General features: G+C 39.6%; 1 protein-coding gene across 1 annotated transcript; it reads right to left on the reverse strand.

The window, feature by feature from the left end:
* Positions 1-15044: 15044 nt before the first annotated feature.
* On the reverse strand, positions 15045-15987 carry LOC127198148 (olfactory receptor 7D4-like). The gene is given in 2 exon segments (XM_051155948.1): positions 15045-15671; positions 15673-15987. Coding segments are annotated over 2 exon segments (942 nt in total).
* Positions 15988-21589: the final 5602 nt, after the last annotated feature.

Below are 21589 nucleotides of genomic sequence, written 5' to 3' on the forward strand. Positions count from 1 at the left end.
CCAGCTTGTGTAAAGGTCAAGAAGACTTAGTTAGCACTTGGGGTCTCTGTGAGAACACGGGATGGGAACATTTTTGTATTGAGTAGCAAGAACTGTTCCGCATACATCATGCTCTCAAACACACAGCTTAGGGAGACTCTTCAGCCTGGGCATTTAATGTTAACATCAGCAACAGTTTGTAGGCACGCCAAGAGAATCTTTATCAGTACAGTGACTAGGGAAAGCTTTCCTCGTCTTTCATTTGTTCCTCATGGGAGAAATGAGAATAGAGGGGAAAAAAAATCTCAGAAGAAATATGGAAATGCCTGTTAAAATGAGAGGGAACAAATTGGCCAGTTCTTATTTTTTGCTCACAGGTCAAGATACTTTTTTTTTTCCTTTTTCTTTTCTTTTTTCTTTTTTTTTATAAAGAGAAAAGTCTTCTGGCAGAGATCATACATGGCACTTAAATTCTGAAATACCTGCTGTTTTTTGTTTTTTTTTTTTAATTTATTCTTGTTACATCTCAATGTTTATCCCATCCCTTGTATCCTCCCATTCCTCCCCCCCCCCCCATTTTCCCATTATTCCCCTCCCCTATGACTGTTCCTGAGGGGGATTACGTCCCCCTATATATTCTCATAGGGTATCAAGTCTCTTCTTGGCTACTTGCTGTCCTTCCTCTGAGTGCCACCAGGTCTCCCCCTCCAGGGGACATGGTCAAATGTGAGGCACCAGAGTACGTGAGAAAGTCGTATCACACTCTCCACTCAACTGTGGAGAATATTCTGACCATTGGCTAGATCTGGGAAGGGGTTTAAAGTTTACCTTCTGTATTGTCCTTGGCTGGTGCCTTAGTTTGAGTGGGACCCCTGGGCCCAAATCTGCCTATCATATTGTTCAACTTGTAGATTTCTAGGACCCTCTGGATCCTTTTATTTTGCTGTTCTCCCATGCGTCTCTCATTTAGAGTCCCAATAGGATGCCTTCCCCTCTGTCCCAGTTTCCTGGTAAGTGAAGGCTTTCGTGGGATATGCCCCTTGGGCTAGTATGCAGATATAAGTGAGCATATACCATTTGATTCTTTCTGCTTCTGGGTTAACTCACTCATTATGATCATTTCTAGCTCAATCCATTTATCCACAAATTTCGGGAATTCCTTGTTTTTAATAGCTGAGTAGTATTCCATAGTGTAATACCTGCTGTTTATAAGTCTTTTTCAGGCTTTAGTTAACAAGGTTGGTTCTCAACATGGGGCAGTTTTGCTTTTCAGGGCATTTGTCATAGTCCACAAAGCTTTTTGATTTTGAGAATGGGGAGTAAGGTGCTACTGACATATAGAAAGGTGACATAAGAGGTGCTACCAATTAGCCCACAATGCATAGAAGTCATCCATATCAAAGAATTGTGTCTACTACTGTAATAGTGCTGATTTTAATAATCTCATTCATTCCTCAGTTACTGTGATTCCTATGATCATTTAACATTAGAAAAAATTTTACAGCTTTTTAAATGCTATAAGATGTATTGCATTTTTTTTCTAGAAATGTAGGAGAACTTAGACTGCTGCTAACTCTCTGAAAATGATTTTAGCCACAGTCCCCAGTGTGTGAATGTGGGGTTACACTTATTAAGTCTTTTTTGATGACAACAGACTCCAGCTCTTTAGTTTTCTTGATCTTTTTATTTTTATGATTATTGTTCTCTGAATAACTCTTAGGCCCAATCATAACCAATATGTATATAGTAATTTTTACTATAGCTTTGTTCCTATCTGAATTTCACATTAGGAAACTTAACCTGACCAATGGCATATTTTGAATTGTGTATGTTATGCTCTGGGTAATGTGGGTGTTTTTGAGTACCTGTGTCAAATGTATTGTCATCAAAGCATGAAGCTTTCTAACACATCCTTTGGTTGGTTTGTGGCTTTCTGTTCAAAATAACAAATACCTCTAGTTGCTTCCACAATATCCATTTTAAACTCCCATAGCAGAAGATCATGGTTTTATTAGCCAACAATGCCACTTTCAGAACCCTTTTGCAGTTTTCATGCAACCTAGTGTTTTCTACATTCTATTACTCTGACCATTGACTCATAAACACAAGCTCTTGTGTGACTTCCTGAGAAAAAGCTCTTGAAAAAATGTCTGATGTTTGGTTTTTAATTGACCATGTGACCCCGAAGATGAAAACCACAGTCTAGAAAAGTCACGATGATGCTAGTCTGTATTCGGACCTCTGAAGGAGTTTACATTGGTGCTCAGTTTATTACATCTAGACTTTCTATTACCTGCACATACAATAAAATTGATTACAAGTTTACAAGTGGATGGATATTTGTTTCTCTGTTTGCTTTATTGGTTTGAAGTAAGTTTTCTGCTGTTACATGCTATGCAGAACCCATACCCCTTTCTCTGCAAAGTTACCCTCTGCTATAATTAATGGGTATGCTTGGGATTCAAAGTACTTTAAACCAAATACTCATGTGGCATTTAAATTATTAATGTGTATGATCTTGATACCGATATAAATACACTTCAGGTGCTATAGGAGTGCATCCCAATAAACCTGTCGAACAGTCAAAAATTAGATCATTCTGTCACTGGACGCAGATTCCCTCAACAGTGGAGTGAATTCCTTGTATTTCTATTGTAAATGTGTAAGTATAAATAACGACCTAAAAGGTATCAGTTTTTATAACACTCCACGGAAGCAAGTGCTATCAGCAGTTCCATTTCACATGCATGGCATCTGAGACCAGAGACTTTAGCTTGCCTAAAACCAGCTTGCTGCAAGTAGTTCTTGGGATTTAAATCCTGTCTGGCTGTCATTGGTGCCTCTTTTATGACAGCGTTATTCATTGATTCTTAAGATTCAAAGCGGTGACTAAATTTTTGCTGTGGTGAGCCTTTCCTTCTAGTTGGCGTCGGGGCTTCTGGTGCATTTGCTTATTGTGTATCACATAATAGCAGCCAAAAAGAAATTGTGCTAAAAAGAATAGAGCTGAGCGGACGTGTGGAGCTTAAGTAGCACTTAGATTAAAACATCTTTCCTTTATGGAAGTGCTTGAGCAGTGGTGTGGTAACTGTGTGTCTTACAGTCTGAAGAACAGAATCCTTGGCAGGTCAAGGCAGTAGAGTACTCTTGTTGGCACTTATTTAGCGGCAACAGACTGGGTATGAGCAGAGCAAGCTTGGGGTTGAAGTGGGTGTTAGACTTATACCAGGGACCTGGTCTGGAAGACTGCCTGTTATTCTCAGTGAGGCAGGAGTCAGTGTGGAGGGTTTAGTTTTGCTTTACCATTTAAGACAGCATCTCACCATCTTGCCCAAACTAGTTCTGAAATACTATTCAAATGGCATTCTGCTTTATCAGCCTTCCTGATAGCTGAGGCTTCACTGTTTGGTGGCAGTTGGAGGTGGACGGTTAGGTAGAAAGCTTGATAACTTGGCATTGATATATTTTCCAGTAGTGCACTGAGTTCTAGGTTGACAAAGTACAAAGGAGCAGGGCGCCACCAGAAACTAGACATACGGCCTTTTAGAATTCATGCTAGATGTGGTGAAGACCTAGTGATAGCTGTGACAAGAAGTAAGGCACATTGGTCAGTGGACCTGTAGTTTCAGTTTCCCCTTGAGACAGCTGTCCTCTGTTATATCACAGGATATGGAACTGCTGGGTCGCGGCTGTACAATACCACAGTCATTTTAAATTTTTACATTATGTGCATGAGTGTTTTCCTACATGAATGTGCATGATGCGCAAGCCTGCTACGTGCAAGGTCAGAATAGCCTGATTGTCTGTTTCCCTGCAATTGGAATTACAAAGGATTGTGAGTTCTAGGTACCAAACCCAGACCATCTGCAAAAACAGCAAGATTTAACAGTTTAGCCATCTCTACACTTCTGCCAAGTCATTTATATAGTGATGATGTAAACGTACTCGGGAGATCCCTATGAAAACATCCATATGCTATACTGCATTTCCCCTTTGTAGGAAACTTTGGGGAACTTTAGATATATATCGTGTGCTTGATGTGACTATATTGGACCATAGACTCTCAGTCTTTTTTTTTTTTTTTTTCTGAATTTTTTATGTTGATTTTGTAAAGATTGCTTTGAGGGAGTTTTATTTGAAGTCTTGAGACAACATTTCGTGTATCCCAGGCTGGCCTCAAAATCAACATGTAGCTGAGGATGACCTTGATCTTAATATCCTCTGCTTTTATCTATACCGGAATTACCGATATGTACCACCACACCTGGGATTTGCGTGTGTTTGTAGCAGAAAACCTAAAGGTTTTTAATTTAATATACAGGTTTTGTTAGGCTTTTGCTCAGAGGCCACATTGTAAAAAAAAAAAAAAAAAAATGTATTTGCTCTATCACTTTATTTTTTTTTTTATTAATTTATTCTTGTTACATCTCAATGTTTGTCCCATCCCTTGTATCCTCCCATTCCTACCCCCCCCCCATTTTCCCATTATTCCCCTCCCCTATGACTGTTCCTGAGGGGGATTACCTACCCCTGTATATTCTCATAGGGTCCAGATCTAGCCAATGGTCAGAATATTCTCCACAGTTGAGTGGAGAGTGTGATATGACTTTCTCACGTACTATGGTGCCTCACATTTGACCATGTCCCCTGGAGGGGGAGACCTGGTGGCACTCAGAGGAAGGACAGCAGGTAGCCAAGAAGAGACTTCATACTCTGTCACTTTATTTTAAGTCACTGAAAGAACAATTATTTTTCACATGGCAATCATGTAGAACCTAGCTAACTCTCCTCAACATGCATCATCTACATGTTACTTAAATATATGGAAAGAGATGCATATGTTCTGTACAGATACTACCCCCATTTTGAGTGTGAACATGAATATCTGTAGATTTACAGGGTTTGAGGGGACCAATTTCCTATAAATAACTGTTGGTCCTAGTATTTAGCCACTTCAGGTATTTCTAGGCCCTTCCTAGGCAGTAGTATGAAGGTCATGTGTTCATGAGTTTACATTAAACGTTTGGATTCAGAGCACAAGCAACAAATAATTATGGATTCAAGATACAGAGCAGCATAATGATGAATGTCCTGAGGAAAAGGCTATGTAAGGGTTTGCATCTAAAGATCTGTATGTTAAACTTCTTGGCTGCCTCCTTGCCTTTCCAGAAAACAACGTCACGCAGAAATCCTCAGGAAATAAGTACATTTCAGCCTCAGAGACTTAGACATTTTAAATCAAGTAGGAAGAGGGTTTGTTAGGCCTGCTGAATAATTGCATGTGTATTTATTTTGCTACGGCCGAGTAATTCCAGCTCTTTGTAGTAGTGCATTTATCTCATTCTGTTTTGGCAGGAATTATAAGAGGTTTGCTTAACCATGCCGAAATTTTATTTCTCTTGCTGTTTTTAAGGGAGTCTATACTTCCCTTAACTTTTTCCAATGCTAGAGTTGGGACCCAGGGCTGTGGGCGTACCAGTTAAGTGCTGTAACCTCAGGTGACAACCCAGCCCAGAGCTTCCCTTATATTTTCATGGTTGTTTGCTTTAATATCTTAGATCTTAGGTTTTGCCTCCCCCCCAAAAAAAATCTTTCAGTTTAAGCTACGTGATGTGTTTAGTTGCACATTGCCAACTGTCCTGAGTTCAGAATGAAGGCCAATTTTGAAATGAAATAAGTTAGCTTCTAAAATAAATATTCAAACCTATTTTCATAGATAAATTCTGACCATGGGTAACAACAATCTCCACTAAAATGATCATTTTTTTTTTAATAGATGATGGGAAGAAATTGACAAACTTAAGCTCTTTTTGTGAGTTATCTGGTCTCTCTCTCAGATCTCTGCAAGAAGGCCATTCACCTACAGAGGAAGAGATAGAGAAACAGTCAACTAGCTGTAAGGAAAAGCAAGCAACAAGTGTTCACAGTTGATCTTCACATCCTCCAGCTGATGGAACATTTGGGCTAGTGTGTGATAGGCAGGTGTTTTAACACAGCTCTGAGGATCCTCTTTTGTCAGGAGTCCCTTTATGCCTCTTCTCCAGTAGTTCTTGAGTGTATGTAGCTGGGAAGACACTTTTATCTCCCTGAATGAAGGTGCTGACTAGTTAGCCTCTGTCAAAAGTTTACCTAAGCTCATTAGTGAAAGAATAAGTCACTTACTAATTCTCGCCTAATATTAGAAAGATGTATATCCCAGAGGCTTGATCTAATGGAAGAAAACACTTTCTCAGCTTTGAGAAGAGCTGGGCCATTTGTTTAATTAGGAGACTTGGGAGTGCAGTACTGCTTCTCCCTTGTGCCCAATTCCTCCCTCGCTCGCATCAGTTAGGGCCTGCAGAGCTAATGAATTCTCAGAAGCAGCCCAGGGCTCTTGCATCTCATTGCCCTTCCCTGCCAATTCTCAAAGCAGTACCTTACATGTTTGCTCTGAGGGGAGCTTCTAATTGAAGGCTAATATAGTGCTGCTGTTTTATTTTTTTATTCTCATTTCTGAGATCTTTCCATCATGACACATCTGTCTTGTGCAACATTAGTCCAACTGCTGGTGAAGCTGAACTTTTCTCTCTCTTGAGACTTCAGTATGAACAGAGACTTACGCTTAGCTTTCTGGAAAGAAAGGCCAAAAAGCATTGCCTTATCCTTAACTGAGTACAGGCTAATGGTAAAGATATAAAGATAAATAAACAAGCACCCAGGAGATCCAAGGAGAGGGGATGTTGAACTTGGAGCTTTCAGACCCATGGAGAAGTGGTGCAAATGTCGTGTGTAGAATGCTTATTAAAAGTTCAGAGAAATGGCTGGGAAATAAGTGTATAAAGCATTTCCTAGTGTATATGAGGGTTTACTCACCAGTACTGAAAAAAAAAAAAAAAAGCCAACCAGTAACAGAAACAGAATTGACTAAGAATGTCAATCCTGAATGTAGAGATACAGGAAAGTTTTTTTTAAATCACATTATTGAAGTAAATAAAGAGTGAAGGGTTATACTGTAAAGCTAGAGAGAGGTGGGATAGTTTGCACACCGTATCAGTGTGCTAGTGATAATGCAGGCTCTGGTTACTTAACATTGTGGTGGAGAGCTACAGATGATCACAATCTACACCACTCTTCAGATGTATGCTTCTGTCAGTTTGTTTACACCCCATCAGAGCCATCCAATCACAGGACTGACTGTAAGATGTACCGCTGTTCAGTTTCCTGGAAGTAGCACAGAAGCAGAGAAGGGCGCCTCATCCGTGCCTTTAACAAGGTCTCTTGTGGCCCTGGCTGATATCAAACTGGAGTCAAGGAGGACAGGGTGTTACTGAATTTCTGATCCTTCTGCCTTTACCTCAAGTGCTAGAGTAATAGAGTCACTACGCCCAGTCACAATGTTGGGGACCTAACTCAAAGCATCAAGAATGTAGTAATCACTCTACCTACCCCTGTGGTAGCTGTTCTTGTTGAAGTCTACCACAAACCATTTTGTTTGTATTATGAAAGTCCAAGAGAGAGTGAATAGTGTCAGATACCTTTGACATATAAGAAATTGCACATATTTAAAGTGTATAATTTGATAAGTTTTAAGAACGCTAGCCATAAAACCATTACCATCATCAGGCTAGTCTCCAAAAAGTTTTGTAATTTTCCTATTATCCTTTTTCATTGTTCTCCGGCCAACTAGTACTTTGCTGAGTACAGGCAGGTAACACTTTATTGGTGGCATATGTTAGAGAAACCTCAAACAGTGTTTTCCTGTGAGGAGTCAAAGGCTAACCTCAGCAAATAATTTTCTTTCCTATCTTTTTTAACCCACCACACATACACACACACAGTAGACAGGCATGATTCTGTGGTGTAACTCACAAGTAAGATAAGCAGATCTTCAAAAACACTTAGCTGGAGTCCAGCATTTGGAGGCTGCCACATAGATCATTCTAGTAATGGGAAGGGAACAGTTTACAGAGGAAGGAACTTGAGGTGTGATTCTAAGCAAGTAAATAGAGTTGTTTAAGAGACCACCTCCCCCTTTTATAAGATTTAAGTCCTTTATAAAGCCACTGAAACCCTAACTTTAACCAGTTCATGCCTAAAGGGCTTCAAAAGAGGATATTTAATGAATATTCTTGATTATTCTTTACATCTGGGACAGAATACATTTACAGGCTTTAAGTATTGGCTGAGTGCATACTTCTAAAACAGAAAAACAGACTCAACTACATCTTTGGAAGTTCTTTGTCTCACAATGTCCTATCTGGGTTTTTTCTTTTCTTTTTTTTTCCTTTTTTTTTTTTTTTAATTTTTACTCTACAGGTCTCCCCACATACACACACATCTTCCAGTTTTGTATTATGGAATTACTGAGTGTGCAAATGAGTGAGTCTCAAAATACCTGTTTCTTGTGCCTTTTCTTGGGCTCTTTTCTGTTTTCTGTTTGTATTGTCCTACTCTACTATTTTTATATTATTATTATATCATTATCCCTTAGAAGCTTGTTTATGTTCTAATGTGAGACAGAAAGTGGGTAGAACCAGGTGGGAAGAAAGGTTCCCTGATTTGCCAATAAGCCCACCTAGCCAATGCTGAACAATAAACAGAGAATAGAGTGGGACATCCTGATCTAGTGAAGAGAGGAGAAAGAACAGGAGGAATGAAGGACAATGAAGATAAGACTAAGAAGTTCCAGGAAGAATGAGCTGGGCCTAAGATATGAGTAAAAAGCAAATATAATGTGAGAAATCTGAATGGGAAGAAACTAGCTTGCAGGTTTAGGATGGGATAATTATTGTTCAGTATTGTGTTCTAGGCTAATTAATATCCTAGTCTCTCTTTGTGGTTATTTGGGTACATACCTGATTAAAGAGTAATCACTGATTATGTTAAAAGAATAAATCAATATTAAATACTAATAATATTTCAACACAGTTTTTATGTATTTTTATATTTTGTTTGCAAGTATGTTATAAATGATCCACATGATCATCTTATTAGATGCTGAAAAAGCCTCTGAGAAAATCCAACAAACTTCATGTTAAAAGTCTTGGATATATCACGGATACAAGATGCACTCCTAAATACAATAAAGGCAATACTCAGCAAGCCAATAGCCAACATCAAATTAAGTGAAGAGAAACTTAAAGCAATTCCACTAAAAATTAGGGGCAAGACAGGGCTGTTTACTCTCTCTCTCTCTCTCTCTCTCTCTCTCTCTCTATATATATATATATATATATATATATATATATATATATATATATATATATATATATATATATATATATAGCTACAGCAGTAAAACAACTAAAGGAGTGCAACGGGAAACAAAAAGAATGAAATAAAAGTATGACTATGCATAGATGATATGATAGTATGTATTCGTAACCCCCACCCCCAAATTCTGCCAGGGAACTCTTAGAACTGATGAACACCTTCATCACAGTGACTGGATACAAAACTGTCAACAACAAAAATCAGTAGTCCTTCTTTATACAAGTGATAAATGTGCTAAGAAAGAATTTAGAGAAACAACACCCTTCATATTAGACACACACGTATCTTCGTATAACTAAACCAGCAAATGAAAGACTTGTATGGCAAGAACTTAAAGTCTTTGAAGAAAACAATTGAAAAAGATATCAGAAGGTACAAAGATCTCCCATGCTCGTGTGTCAGTAGAATTAACATAATAAAAATGACCATCTTACTAAAAGCAATTTATGGAATCAATGAAATTGCATTGTGTTGGCATAAAAACAGACAGGTTGGTCAATGGAATCTAATCAAGGACCCAGAAATAAACCCACACACCTATGGACACTTTAGTTTTGACAAAGACGGAAAAACCGTATAATGGGGGGGGGGAAGCATTTTCAACAAATGGTGCTGGTGTAACTGGATGTTTGCATGTAGAAGAATGCAAATAGCTCCATATTTATCACCCTACACAAGACTTAAGTCCAAGTGGATTAAAAAGTTCAACATAAAACAAGATGCACTAAATCTACTTAGAAGAGAAAGTGGAAAATACCCTTGAATGTATTAGTACAGGAGACAAGGTCCTACAAGGCAAAAGACATTATCAATAGGGCAAAATGGCAGCCTACAGAACGGGAAAATATCTTCACCAAACTTAAATCTAATAGAAAGCTAATATCCAAAATATATACAGAATTCAAGAAATAGTTCTTTCTCACGACCCAGCTATACCACTCCTGGGCATATAATATACCAAAAAGATGTTCCATCATACCAAAAGGACAGTTGCGTACCTATGTTCATAACAGCTTTATTGGTAATATCCAGAAACTGAAAACAACCTAGAAGTCCCTCAACTGAAGAATGAATAAAGAAAAGGTGATACCTTACAGAATGGAATACTATTCAACTACTAAAAACATATATATGCAGTTTTCAGGCAAATGGATGGAACTAAAAAACATCATCCTCAGTGAGGTAATCCAGACTCAGAAACACACTCATGGTATGTACATATTTATAAGTAGATATTAGCTGTAAAGTAGAGACTAACCACGCTACAATCCACAGACAAAAATAAGCTAAGTAACAAGGAGTGCCCATGCGAGGTTGCTTGAATATCATTCAGAAGGGGGAAAACTAGGCATCTGAGTAGATGGAAGGAGGGATCTGGGTAGGAGAGGAGGGGAATGTGAGTGGGAATCAGGTACAGGGATGGTAGGGGGTTGGGGGAGGGACTGGGACAGAGAATGGAAATTGGTGGTGATAGGGTGGTTCTTCTTCATTCCTAAGGTCACTGATCACACTGGTCCTCAGGAACAAGAGAACAAAAGTGACACACAGGATTTAGTGCCTGCTGATCTTGAATGGAAATGACCTTCCAGGACCGCCTTCAGGGAGGCAGGTCAATTTTATTTGGTATAAATGAGGGTTATATAGTACTTTGAGCAGTGGATAGAGATATCTAGGGTGGATAAAAATCATTACCTGATGGGCTAAGGTACTGAGATGCCTTGTTAACATGCAGAGGCATTCTAGGAATTCCAGGTGCTTGTGGGATGGGTTCTTATCAGGAGAAAGAGAATTGGATCTGTAATTTCCCTAAGGACTGTGGACTACTTGACGTTTCTCAGGTAGATGGTGTGGGGATCCAGGTCCTGGATAAGAGAAGAGGAAGCCTAGGCAACAAAGAAGCCCTCTATTTTGCCCTAAGCTCAGTGATTTCTGGTAATGGCAGCAGGGTTTCCTAACATCTCTCCATTTTATTTTATAATGGAGAGGCGTCACTGTGGTCTGCACCCTCTATGATAGGGACAGCTTGGTAATGAACCCAATTGGCAGTGATTTTTACAATGCTACTATCGGCCATCTTTTTTTTTTTTTTAATTGATGAGTCACGGTACAAGTATCAAAATACAGCATAATCAGAGTGTTAATAAGGGGTAGGGGCCAGGAAAATAAAGGGTTGTTGAACCAAATTTATTTCTTAGTGGGTTGAAATATCGAGAGCAAGTTTGTATGCAGTTTTTTGAGGGTGTTAGTATTGGCTTCAAACAGCATTTGATTCATTTACATAGACACAATATTCTTTTCCCAATATAAGTTATGTCCTCTCACATTATGCTCAGGTGTTTCTTAGATAATGTAGCTGGGAACACCTTTTAGGCGTGGAGGGTGTGCCATTAGACCTGCCTCTTTACAATGGATAGGAGGAGAAATGAGTACTATGCTCACAAAAATACCTGCCACTTACCGAGCATCTGTGTATTAGATCCATAATGCTGATTCTTTAATCAATCCAATAATTATTGCTAAGAAGTGGGAATAAATGATAAAGTTATAAGTAAAACATTTGAGTTTTCCCAAGTCTATTCCCACTTTTCTCCAAGTGAGTGGTTCAACATTCCTTAAGCCAACTTGGGGTAAGTTTCAATTATGTGGTTAAGTTCCAGAGCATTTTCCTATGAAGTTAAAGACATATATAAAAAATGCATTGTCCTATCACCTCATTGGTATAAGAGAATTCTTGTATGGTACTACTTTTTAAAAACCTTTTATTGGTTATTTGTGAATTTCACACATTATGAACCCCATCCTACTTATCTCCCCCACCTTATACCTACCCTCCACCCTTGCAACTTGCCCCCAAAAAGAGAAAAAAATCTTGTTGTAGAAGCCATAGTGTGTCACACTGCATCCTGCAAATATGCTGTTTTGTCTGCACTTCCTGTGCTTACAAATGTTCATTGAAATGACTCATTCATCTGGTATGAGGCCTCTGGCTTCTACTCTTATCAATACTGGAATCTCTCTGTGACTCTTCTCTGATATCTTGTTATTGCCCTGTGTCATGGAGATCCTATAGTTTTTTATCTGTAGGACTGGCCCCCTCAAACACTCCAGCAGTTCATCAATGAGGTAGATGTCAGGATGGGCCAATTCAAAGCCCTGGATCTAGGCCTGAGAGATATCTGAGCTGGTCAGAACATGGGGCTGCCTCACCTGCAACCTGCATGTCCAAGGCCAACTCTGTTATACTACCCAGGCCAGGTGCAGTGCCTGCTCTCCTGAGTGCTGCAGTAAATGAGGGGCAGTAATATCTCTCCTGCTTCATGACCCCAGGGTCAACACTCCCTCCTGCCATAAATGGCAAGGGCCAAAGGGAGGAGAGAACATCTCTCCCTTGCCCATGCTACAACAAAGCAGACAAGTTGTGGGGCCAGCTCTCCCATCTTCAGGGCTGGCTCACCTGCACCCTGCCATTAAGGTCAGCTCTACTGTGCTGCCTAAGTGAGATATAGGGCCTTCTCTCTTGATTTTGTGACTATGTAGGGGCCAGCTCTCCCATCCACCACAGAGGATAAGAATAAAGGAGAGACAGGAACTGTCTCACCAATACCACCACACAGCAGACAAGAGACAGAGACAGATCTCTCATGCTCAAGCTGTTGGGGCCAGCTCATGCACAACCCCCACACCCAGAGTCAGATTTACTATGCTGCCCAGGTGAGGCACATTGCCTACTCTCCCAAAAGCTGCAGTGGGTGAGGGGCAGGGAGAACTCTTTCACTCTGATGTTGCCAGGACCAGTGCTCCTGCCTTCTGTACATAGCAAAGGGAAAGAGGGGTGGGCATCTCTCCATTGTCCATGCCACCACACAGAACACAAGTGGCAGGGCAAGCTCTCCCATGCTTATTCCCTCAGACTGGCTCACCCACAACTCTCACAATATGCAGACTCTCTCCCAAGTACTTCAGCTGGCTAGGAATGAGGTCAGCTGTCCTCCTCTCATGCTCCCAGGGCCAGCTCTCCCATGTTGCCCAGGTGAAGGGTGCTGCCAGTTCTGCACAGCCTTCTAACAACAACATGTCCCAGACCAGGGACATCCACCTAACCTTTGGTAACAGACTTCTGCAGCTTCAGGGTCAGGGACCCTGATGTGGCACTGTGGCAGCAGAATATGCCAGGACCTTACCATGGTCCTGGGTGGCATCACATCAGGTTATTCCTCACTATCCTCAGGTCTCCAGTTCTGTCTCTCTTCATTGTGTCCACATCCTTCTGTTTCTATTTTTCTTCCATTTCTCCACCACTTACCTTCTCTTCTTAGTGGTTCCCAGGGTCTCTGACTATCTGGAGTCATCTCAGCAGTGATTTCAGGAGTGCTAAGCCCTACTCATGCATTATGGCACTAGGCAGGAGTAATTTTTGGCATTGTTTGTTCCCCCAGGTATAGCACCAAAATGGTGGTCATCTCAGACTACCTCATATGGGACTGCTTTTAAGTTATGTTTCAAAAATATTTTATTTGGTAATTTCATACATTTATAAATTATATCTTGATCAGACCACTCTCCTCTCCTCTCTCTCACTTCCACCACTAAACCCCCCCCCCCCCCCCCGCCTCACATGTCTCCCACATACATTCAGGTCTCTTTTTTAAAATAATCCATTGACTTCACTTAGTGCTGAACACATGGCCATTGGTGTGGAACCATCTAAGCCTGGGAAACCATCAACGCCCAAACCACCAAGGAAATATTAAAACTCTCCGCACCACCACTTGCCATAAACTGCCAATAGCTCTTCAATTTGGGGTGGGACATCAAGCGTCTCACCCCCGTTCACACTGAAATGTTGACTGGCTTGATCTTGTGTAGGTAACCATAGTTGTTGTATGTTCATAATTGCAATGCAACTTCTTCTTAAAGTTGGTGAAAAGGAGCCACATATTAATATTTAAGAAAGTTTGGCTAGGCAAGGACGATATAAAGCCAACTATTTTTTATATTTTATTTAATGCTGTGAAGCTTAGGCAGATTTTGAATTCCTGATTTTTCTGCCTCCACCCTGTGACTGGCAGGCAGTTTGTGCTTTAATTTCATATCTATTAGAATACGCTGATATATTGTATATTATATATATCATATATATCTTTATTTGTGCACACAAATGTGTATGAAAGAGAAATAGAAGATGCTGTACTGATTATACCAATAACTATACACCTAGCCCCAGAATTTTGTCTTAAAACAAAATTACAGTGGATTTCTCAGCATAGATCTATATGAGCTACCATTTACTTTTATTTTGAGGTGCAGGAGATCAAATTCAGGGACACTTTCACAGTAAACAAAAGCCCTATACCATCATTACTACTAACAATAACCGAAGCAAAGCTCAGTAAATACATTTCATGGGGAAAAAGAAAGGGTCATTTTGAGACATTTCTAGTCTAATTGTATTCCAAAGACCAAAGAAAAGCGTTGCCCAGCAAGCATTGTGATGGAGTCCATGACTTAGAGAAAGTGAGCTAATGATGAGTTGTATGTTGTCTCTCTCTTTTTACTTGTGTTTTCTATCTTGACCCCCTTCCTATTCTTATAAGTATATATCTTTGAAATTGTGTGCATATGGAGTCTAGTAACTTGCTATTCATGATTTGCTTTTCTTGTCTCTTGTTTATCTTTTGTCATGGAATATTTTATTCTTGTACTGAATAAATAGTATTTCTTTTCTGTGCTTCAAGAATACAGAAGACTGTAATTTGTGCCAGAATACACTAGTCATCAGTACTCTAGATTTATGTATCCATTCTTCTATTATCTCAGTGAGACCTGTCTCCTGTACTATAAAAAAGTCTTCGGAGAGCCTGCTTCAAATCCCTGTTCCTCAGGCTGTAGATGAAGGGGTTTAACATGGGAGCAACCACAGTATACATCACTGAGGTGACTGAACCCTCCCTGGAGGTATAGGATGTTTGAGAAGTGAGGTAGACCCCTAGGCCTGCACCATAGAACAATGAAACCACAGAAAGATGAGACCCACAAGTAGAAAAGGCTTTATACTTCCCCCTAGCAGATGCAATGCCAACTAAGGAGTTGATGATCTTAGAATAGGAGAAAAGAATCCCAGACAGAGGAATAATGCCTAGCAAGCCAGTCACACAGTAGAGCAAGACATCATTGGCATGGGTGTCTGAACAGGCAAGCTTGAGGATCTGAGCAAGTTCACAGAAGTAGTGGGGGATTTCTGTTTTCTTACAGAAAGACACCCTCAAAAACATCAAAGTTTGAAGCAGTGAATAGGCGAAGCAGATTACCCACGACAGTAGAAGTAGACTGACACAAAGGTGAGGATTCATGATAATCATGTAGTGCAAGGGGTGGCATATGGCCACAAACCGGTCATAGGCCATTATGGTAAGTAACAAACTATCCAACCCAGAAAAAAAACATGAAAAAATACATCTGGGTGAGGCAGCCTTCATAGGTGATGGATTTATTCTGTGCCTGAATGTTCACTAACATCTTTGGGACTGTGGTGGATATGAAACAAATGTCTGTGAAAGATAGGTTAGAGAGGAAAAAATACATTGGTGTCTGGAGGTGGGAGTCAGAGCTGATGGTCAGGATGATTAGTATATTTCCTATGATGCAGACCAAGTAAATAAACAGGAACAGTCCAAATAGAAGTGGCTGGATCTCATTTTCTCTTGAAAGTCCCAGAAGGATGAATTTTGAAGTAGCTGTTAGGTTTTCAGGCTCCATATAATTTACAGTCTTTTCCTGGAATGAGGCAAGCATAGTTACAATGAGAATGCATCTACATTTTAAAATCATCCATGGAGCATTATATTTTATCCCAGTTTTTATTTGCTTTGCTGCCCAGACTGCTGTCCCTACCACTACTAGCCACAATGCCTTGCCCATTGCATCTTTCCTGTTGATAATAATTGAGATACTTTATATTATTTCAGAGAAGGAACTCATTTTCATAGACACCTCCCCTCTGCCTTGTAGTAATTGCCTCCTACAGCCTCAGGAAAATGTTGAGATAGACAATTTTGGGTTGCAGAATTTTAAGATATTTTATTTATTACTCTTATGCTTTTGTCAGACTATGCTGTTTCGTTTGCTACATACAAGTATATTTTTAAAATATATGAATGAGTATAGAGGATCCAAGATGGTGGCACTAATCACTGACTCTGTCTGATTGGTGGTAGTGATCTGAGGGAATGGTCTGGTAGCTATAGAGCACCAGAGATGGAGTACCCTGGGTGAGAGGGATCCACACTGTGTGGAGCATGAATGGGTCTGGCCTCAGGCCGCATGCTGGTCCACGGAGTAGTCCCTGAGTCCCCAAAGGCATGTGCCCAGTCCCCAAAATCTGGACGCATGCCTACCTACAAGCTGCATCTGCACTCTCTGTCTGGCATTATGTGTCTCCAACTGAACTGTGGGCTGCAAGGCAACAGTGTCTGGGTCTTTTAGCCAAGGGGAGACCTCAGGGAATAGAGCATGGATAGATCTGACCTTGGATCACTGGCCAATTCACAAGAGTCTCACAGACCTAGGTGGGCAAGGGCACAGGGATGGTCTGCAAAGCCCAGGCACGTGCCATCCAGCACACAGCACCTGCACTTTGTCTCAGAATGAACTATGGCCTGCAGAGCATGAGCATCTGGGTCTCTTCTAGCTCAGAGGAGACCCCAGGGTGTGGAGCATGGGTGGATCTGATCTTGGATTGCCTGGCCAAATCATTGAGAGTTCACAGATCCAAGTAGGTGCAGGCTCAGGAAAGATCACCAAACCTTAGCCACACACCGACAGGCACATAGCACTCTTGCTCTCTGTCGTGGACCAATTTAAAGAAAGAGATACATATGTACATACAAGAGGCCTACAGAACACCAAATAGAGTAGACTAGAAAAGAAAATCCTTCCACCACATAATAATCAAAACATAAAATGCACAGAACAAAGAAAACATATTACAAGCAACAAAAGGAAAAGGCCAAGTATCATACAATGGCAAACCTATCAGAATCACACCTGACTTTTCAGCAGAGACCATAAAAGCCAGAAGCATCCACAGCAGATGTCTTGCAAACCCGAAGAGATCACAGATATCAGTCCAGACTACTATATCCAGGTGGAGAAACCACATATTCCGTGACAAAAACAAACTTAAACAGTACCTATCCACAAATCCAGCCCTATAGACGATAGTAGAAGGAAAACTCCAACCCAAAGAGCCTAACCACACTCAGAAAAACACAGTGAATTGATAACTTTATGTCAGTAAAACAAAATCCAGATAAACACATAAAAACATTACCACAATCAACATCAAATTCAAAGGGCCTAACAATCACTGGTGATTAATTTTTCTCAGCATCAGTGGTCTCAACTCTCCAATAAAAAGACACTGACTAACAGAATGAATGCATAAACAAGACCCAACATACTGCTGCATTCAAGAAACACATATCAGCCACAAAGATAGACAATACCTCAGGGTAATAGGCAGGAAAAAGGTTTTCCAAGCAAATGGACACAAGCAAGCTGGAGTAGCCATTCTGATATCTAATAAAATAGACTTTCAACCAAAATTAATCAAAAGAAATGAGGAAGGACATTTCATTCACATCAAAGGAAAATTTAACCAAGATGACATCACAATTCTGAACATCTATGCCCCAAATACAATGGCACCAACATTTGTAAAAGAAACATTAATAAAACTGAAGATACACATCAGTCCCTATACATTAATAGTGCGAGACTTCAGTGCTCCCCTTTCACCAAAGAATAGCTCAAAGAAACAGAAGCTAAACCTAGAAATAGGAACACTAACAGGTGTCATGAATCAAATAAACATAATAGACATCTACAGAACTTTTTACCCAAACACAAAAGATTGTCTTAGCACCTCATGGAACTTTCTCCAAAACTGGCCGTATAGTAGGTCAACAGATACAAGAAGATTAAAATAATACATTGTATCCTATCAGACCACCATGGACTAAAATTGGACCTCAACAACACAGAAATAACCAAAACCCTACACACACATAGACTGAACAACTCTCTTTTTACTGACAACTGGCTCAGGGAACAAATAAAAAAAAGAATTAGTGACATCCTAAAATTCAATGACAATGAAGGTAGAACATACCTAAATTTATGGGACACATTGAAAGCAGTTCCACAAGGAAAGTTCAGAGCACTAAGTGCCTTCATAAAGAGATTGAAAACATCTCATACAGGAAACTTAATGACACATCTGAAAACTATAGAAAAAAGAAGCAGAAACATCTTAAAGGAGCATACACCTAGAAATAATCAAACTCAGGACTGAAATCAATAAAGTAGAAACAGAACAATTCAAGAACAATTCAAAGAATCAATGAAACCAAGAACTGGTTCTTTGAGAAAATCAACAAGATAGACAAACCCTTAGCCAAACCAACTACTTGGCATACAGACACTATTGAAATCAAAAAAATCAGAAATGAAAAGACATAACAATAGACATTGAAAAAAATTTTTTTAAAAACCTCATTTTCTTACTTCAAAAGCCTATATGCCACAAAATTCAAAAATCTCAGTGAAATGGACAATTTTCTTCATAGATTCCACTTGCCAAAGTTGAATCAAGATCAAGTAAATAAATTGAATAGTCCCATTCTCCTGTGGAAATAGGGGCAGTCATCAAAAGTCTCCCAAACACAAAAAGTCCAGGGCCAGATAGTTTCAGTGCAGAATTCTACCAGACCTTTAAGGAAGAGCTAATACCAATAATACTCCGCAAAATAGAAATGGAAGGAGCATTAACAAACTCATTCTATGAAGTCACAGTAGTCATCTAGATTCTTAAACCTCACAAAGACCCAACAAAGAAAGAGAACATCAGACCAATTTCCCTTATTAATGTTGAGGTAAAAAATACTCAATAAAATACTCACAAACTGAATCTAAGAACACATGAAAAATATCATTCACCATGACCAAGTAGGTTTCATCCTACTTACAGGGAAGGCTCAATATATGGAAATGCATCAATGTAATCTATCATATAAACAAACTGTAATAAAAAAAATATAAATTAAATGATTGTTGAAGTTTCATACCGAAATATATCTGTCTGTCTATTATGGCTGATTGTCTGTATATATTCACATATATACGGATGAATGGTGTTTGGGGGAGCTCCCTTGTTTTGTCTATTGATTGAATGTGTGCATGTGTAAGTTCCCAAATATCTGCTTGCTTTGTCTGCCAAATGTGTGCTTCTAAGTTTAGTAAGTTTAGTAAGTCATAAACAGTCCAGCGTGTTTTATCAGCCCTCTTAATTGGGTCTCTAGCTTCCATAAAGCTGTTTTTCACTGCTAAGCCATCAAGTCAAAAGGAGCTTTTACAGCTCCACATCACTCACCACTAAGCTTAGCTGATTATGACCTCCTGTTGTTAAGTAACAAAGGTTCTCACCTAGAGAGATGTTGTGGCAGCAGAGAAGACAGAAGGCCAGAATAGTTACCTCTGTTTTCCTTAAAAGCTAAGGTATATTATGTGCCAATGAGCTCAAGGCTCTTCCCCACTTTTTCTTCTAACAGATTTAATGTGTCTGGTTTTATGTTGATGTCTTTAATCAACTTGGACTTGAGTTTTGTGCAAGATGATAAATAAGGGTTTATTTGCATATCTTCACAAGTAGACATCCACTTCAACCAGCACTATTTGATGAAGATGCTATTTTTTTCCATTGTATGGTCTTGGCTTCTTTGTCGAAGGTCAAGTGTCCTTAAATGTATGGGTTTATTTCTGGGTCTTCAATTCTACTCCATTGATCCACCTGTCTGTTTCTATGCAAGAGTTTCAGATCAGGGATAAATACAGATACTTCCAGATCTTTTATTGTACAGGATTGTCTTAGCTATTTTGGTTTTTTGTTTGTTGTTCCATATGAAGTTGAGAATTGTTTTCTTAAGGTCAGTAAATAATTTTGTTGGCATTTTGATGGGAATTGTATTGAATCTGTAGATTGCTTTGGGTATGGTGGCTATTTTTACTATGTTAATCCTACTGATCCATGAGCATGGGAGATTTTTCCCACCATTGATATCATCTTCAATTTCTTTCTTCAGAGACTTGAAATTTTTTTCATACAAGTCTTTCAATTGTTTGGTTAGAGTTACACCAAGATACTTTATGTTTTTTTGTGGCTATTGTGAAGGGTGTTGCTTCCTAACTTCCTAAACAGAATGCCAACAGCTCAGGCCCTAAGATTAACAATTAATAAATGTGACCTCATGAAACTGAAAAGCTTCTGTAAAGCAAAAGACAATGTCAACAGAACAAAACAACAGCCTACAGACTAGGAAAAGATCTGCACCAACCCTACATCCAACAAATGGCTAATATCCAAAATATATAAAGAACTTAAGATATTAACCAACACGAAACCAAATAATCCAATTAAAAATGGGGTACAGAGCCAAAGAGAGAAATGTCAACAGAGGAATATCAAATGGCTGAGAAACACTTAGATAAATATTCAATATCCTTAATTACCAGGGAAATACAAATAAAAACATCTGGATTCCATCTTCTATATATCAGAATGGCTAAGATCAAAAACTGAAGTGACAACACATGCTAGGAAGGATTTGGAGAAAGGGAGACACTCTCCATGGCTGGTGGGAGTGCAGACTTATACAACCACTTTGAAAATCAATCTGGTGCTTTCTCAGAAAATCGGAATAGTGCTACTTCAAGACCCAGCTACACTACTCCTGGGCATATATCTGAGAGATGCTCCATCCTACAAAAAGGACATTTGTTCACCTATGTTCATAGCAACTTTATTCATAATAGTCAGAATCTGGAAACAACCTAGATGTCTCTCAATCAAAGAATGGATGAAGGAACTGTGGTACATTTACACAATGGACTATATTCTGCTTTTAAAAACAAGGAAATCTTGTAATTTGCAGGTAAATGGAAGGAACTATAAATGATGATACTGAGTGAAGTAACCCAGATCCAGAAAGATAGACATTGTATATACTCACTTATAAGTGGATATTAGTCCAGCATAGGTGCCCTCTGAGAGACTCCACCCAGTGAGGGATGGGGAGAGATGCTGGAACTCACTGCTGGACTCTATTTGGAGTGCTGAGAGTGGTATGGAAGAATGGTGGGATGGTACAACCAGAGGGTTCAGGAGCCCCACAAGGAGACCATCAAGTCTGGCAGATCTGGACCCAGAGGAGCCTGTACAAACTATTGCACCAACCAAGGACCATGCATGCAGTAAACAAAGACCTGCTGTTCAGATATAGCAAATGAACAGCTCATTCTCCGT

This window comes from Acomys russatus, chromosome 14 (genome assembly GCF_903995435.1).
Source record: "Acomys russatus chromosome 14, mAcoRus1.1, whole genome shotgun sequence".
In the NCBI taxonomy this organism is placed as follows: Eukaryota; Metazoa; Chordata; class Mammalia; order Rodentia; family Muridae; genus Acomys; species Acomys russatus.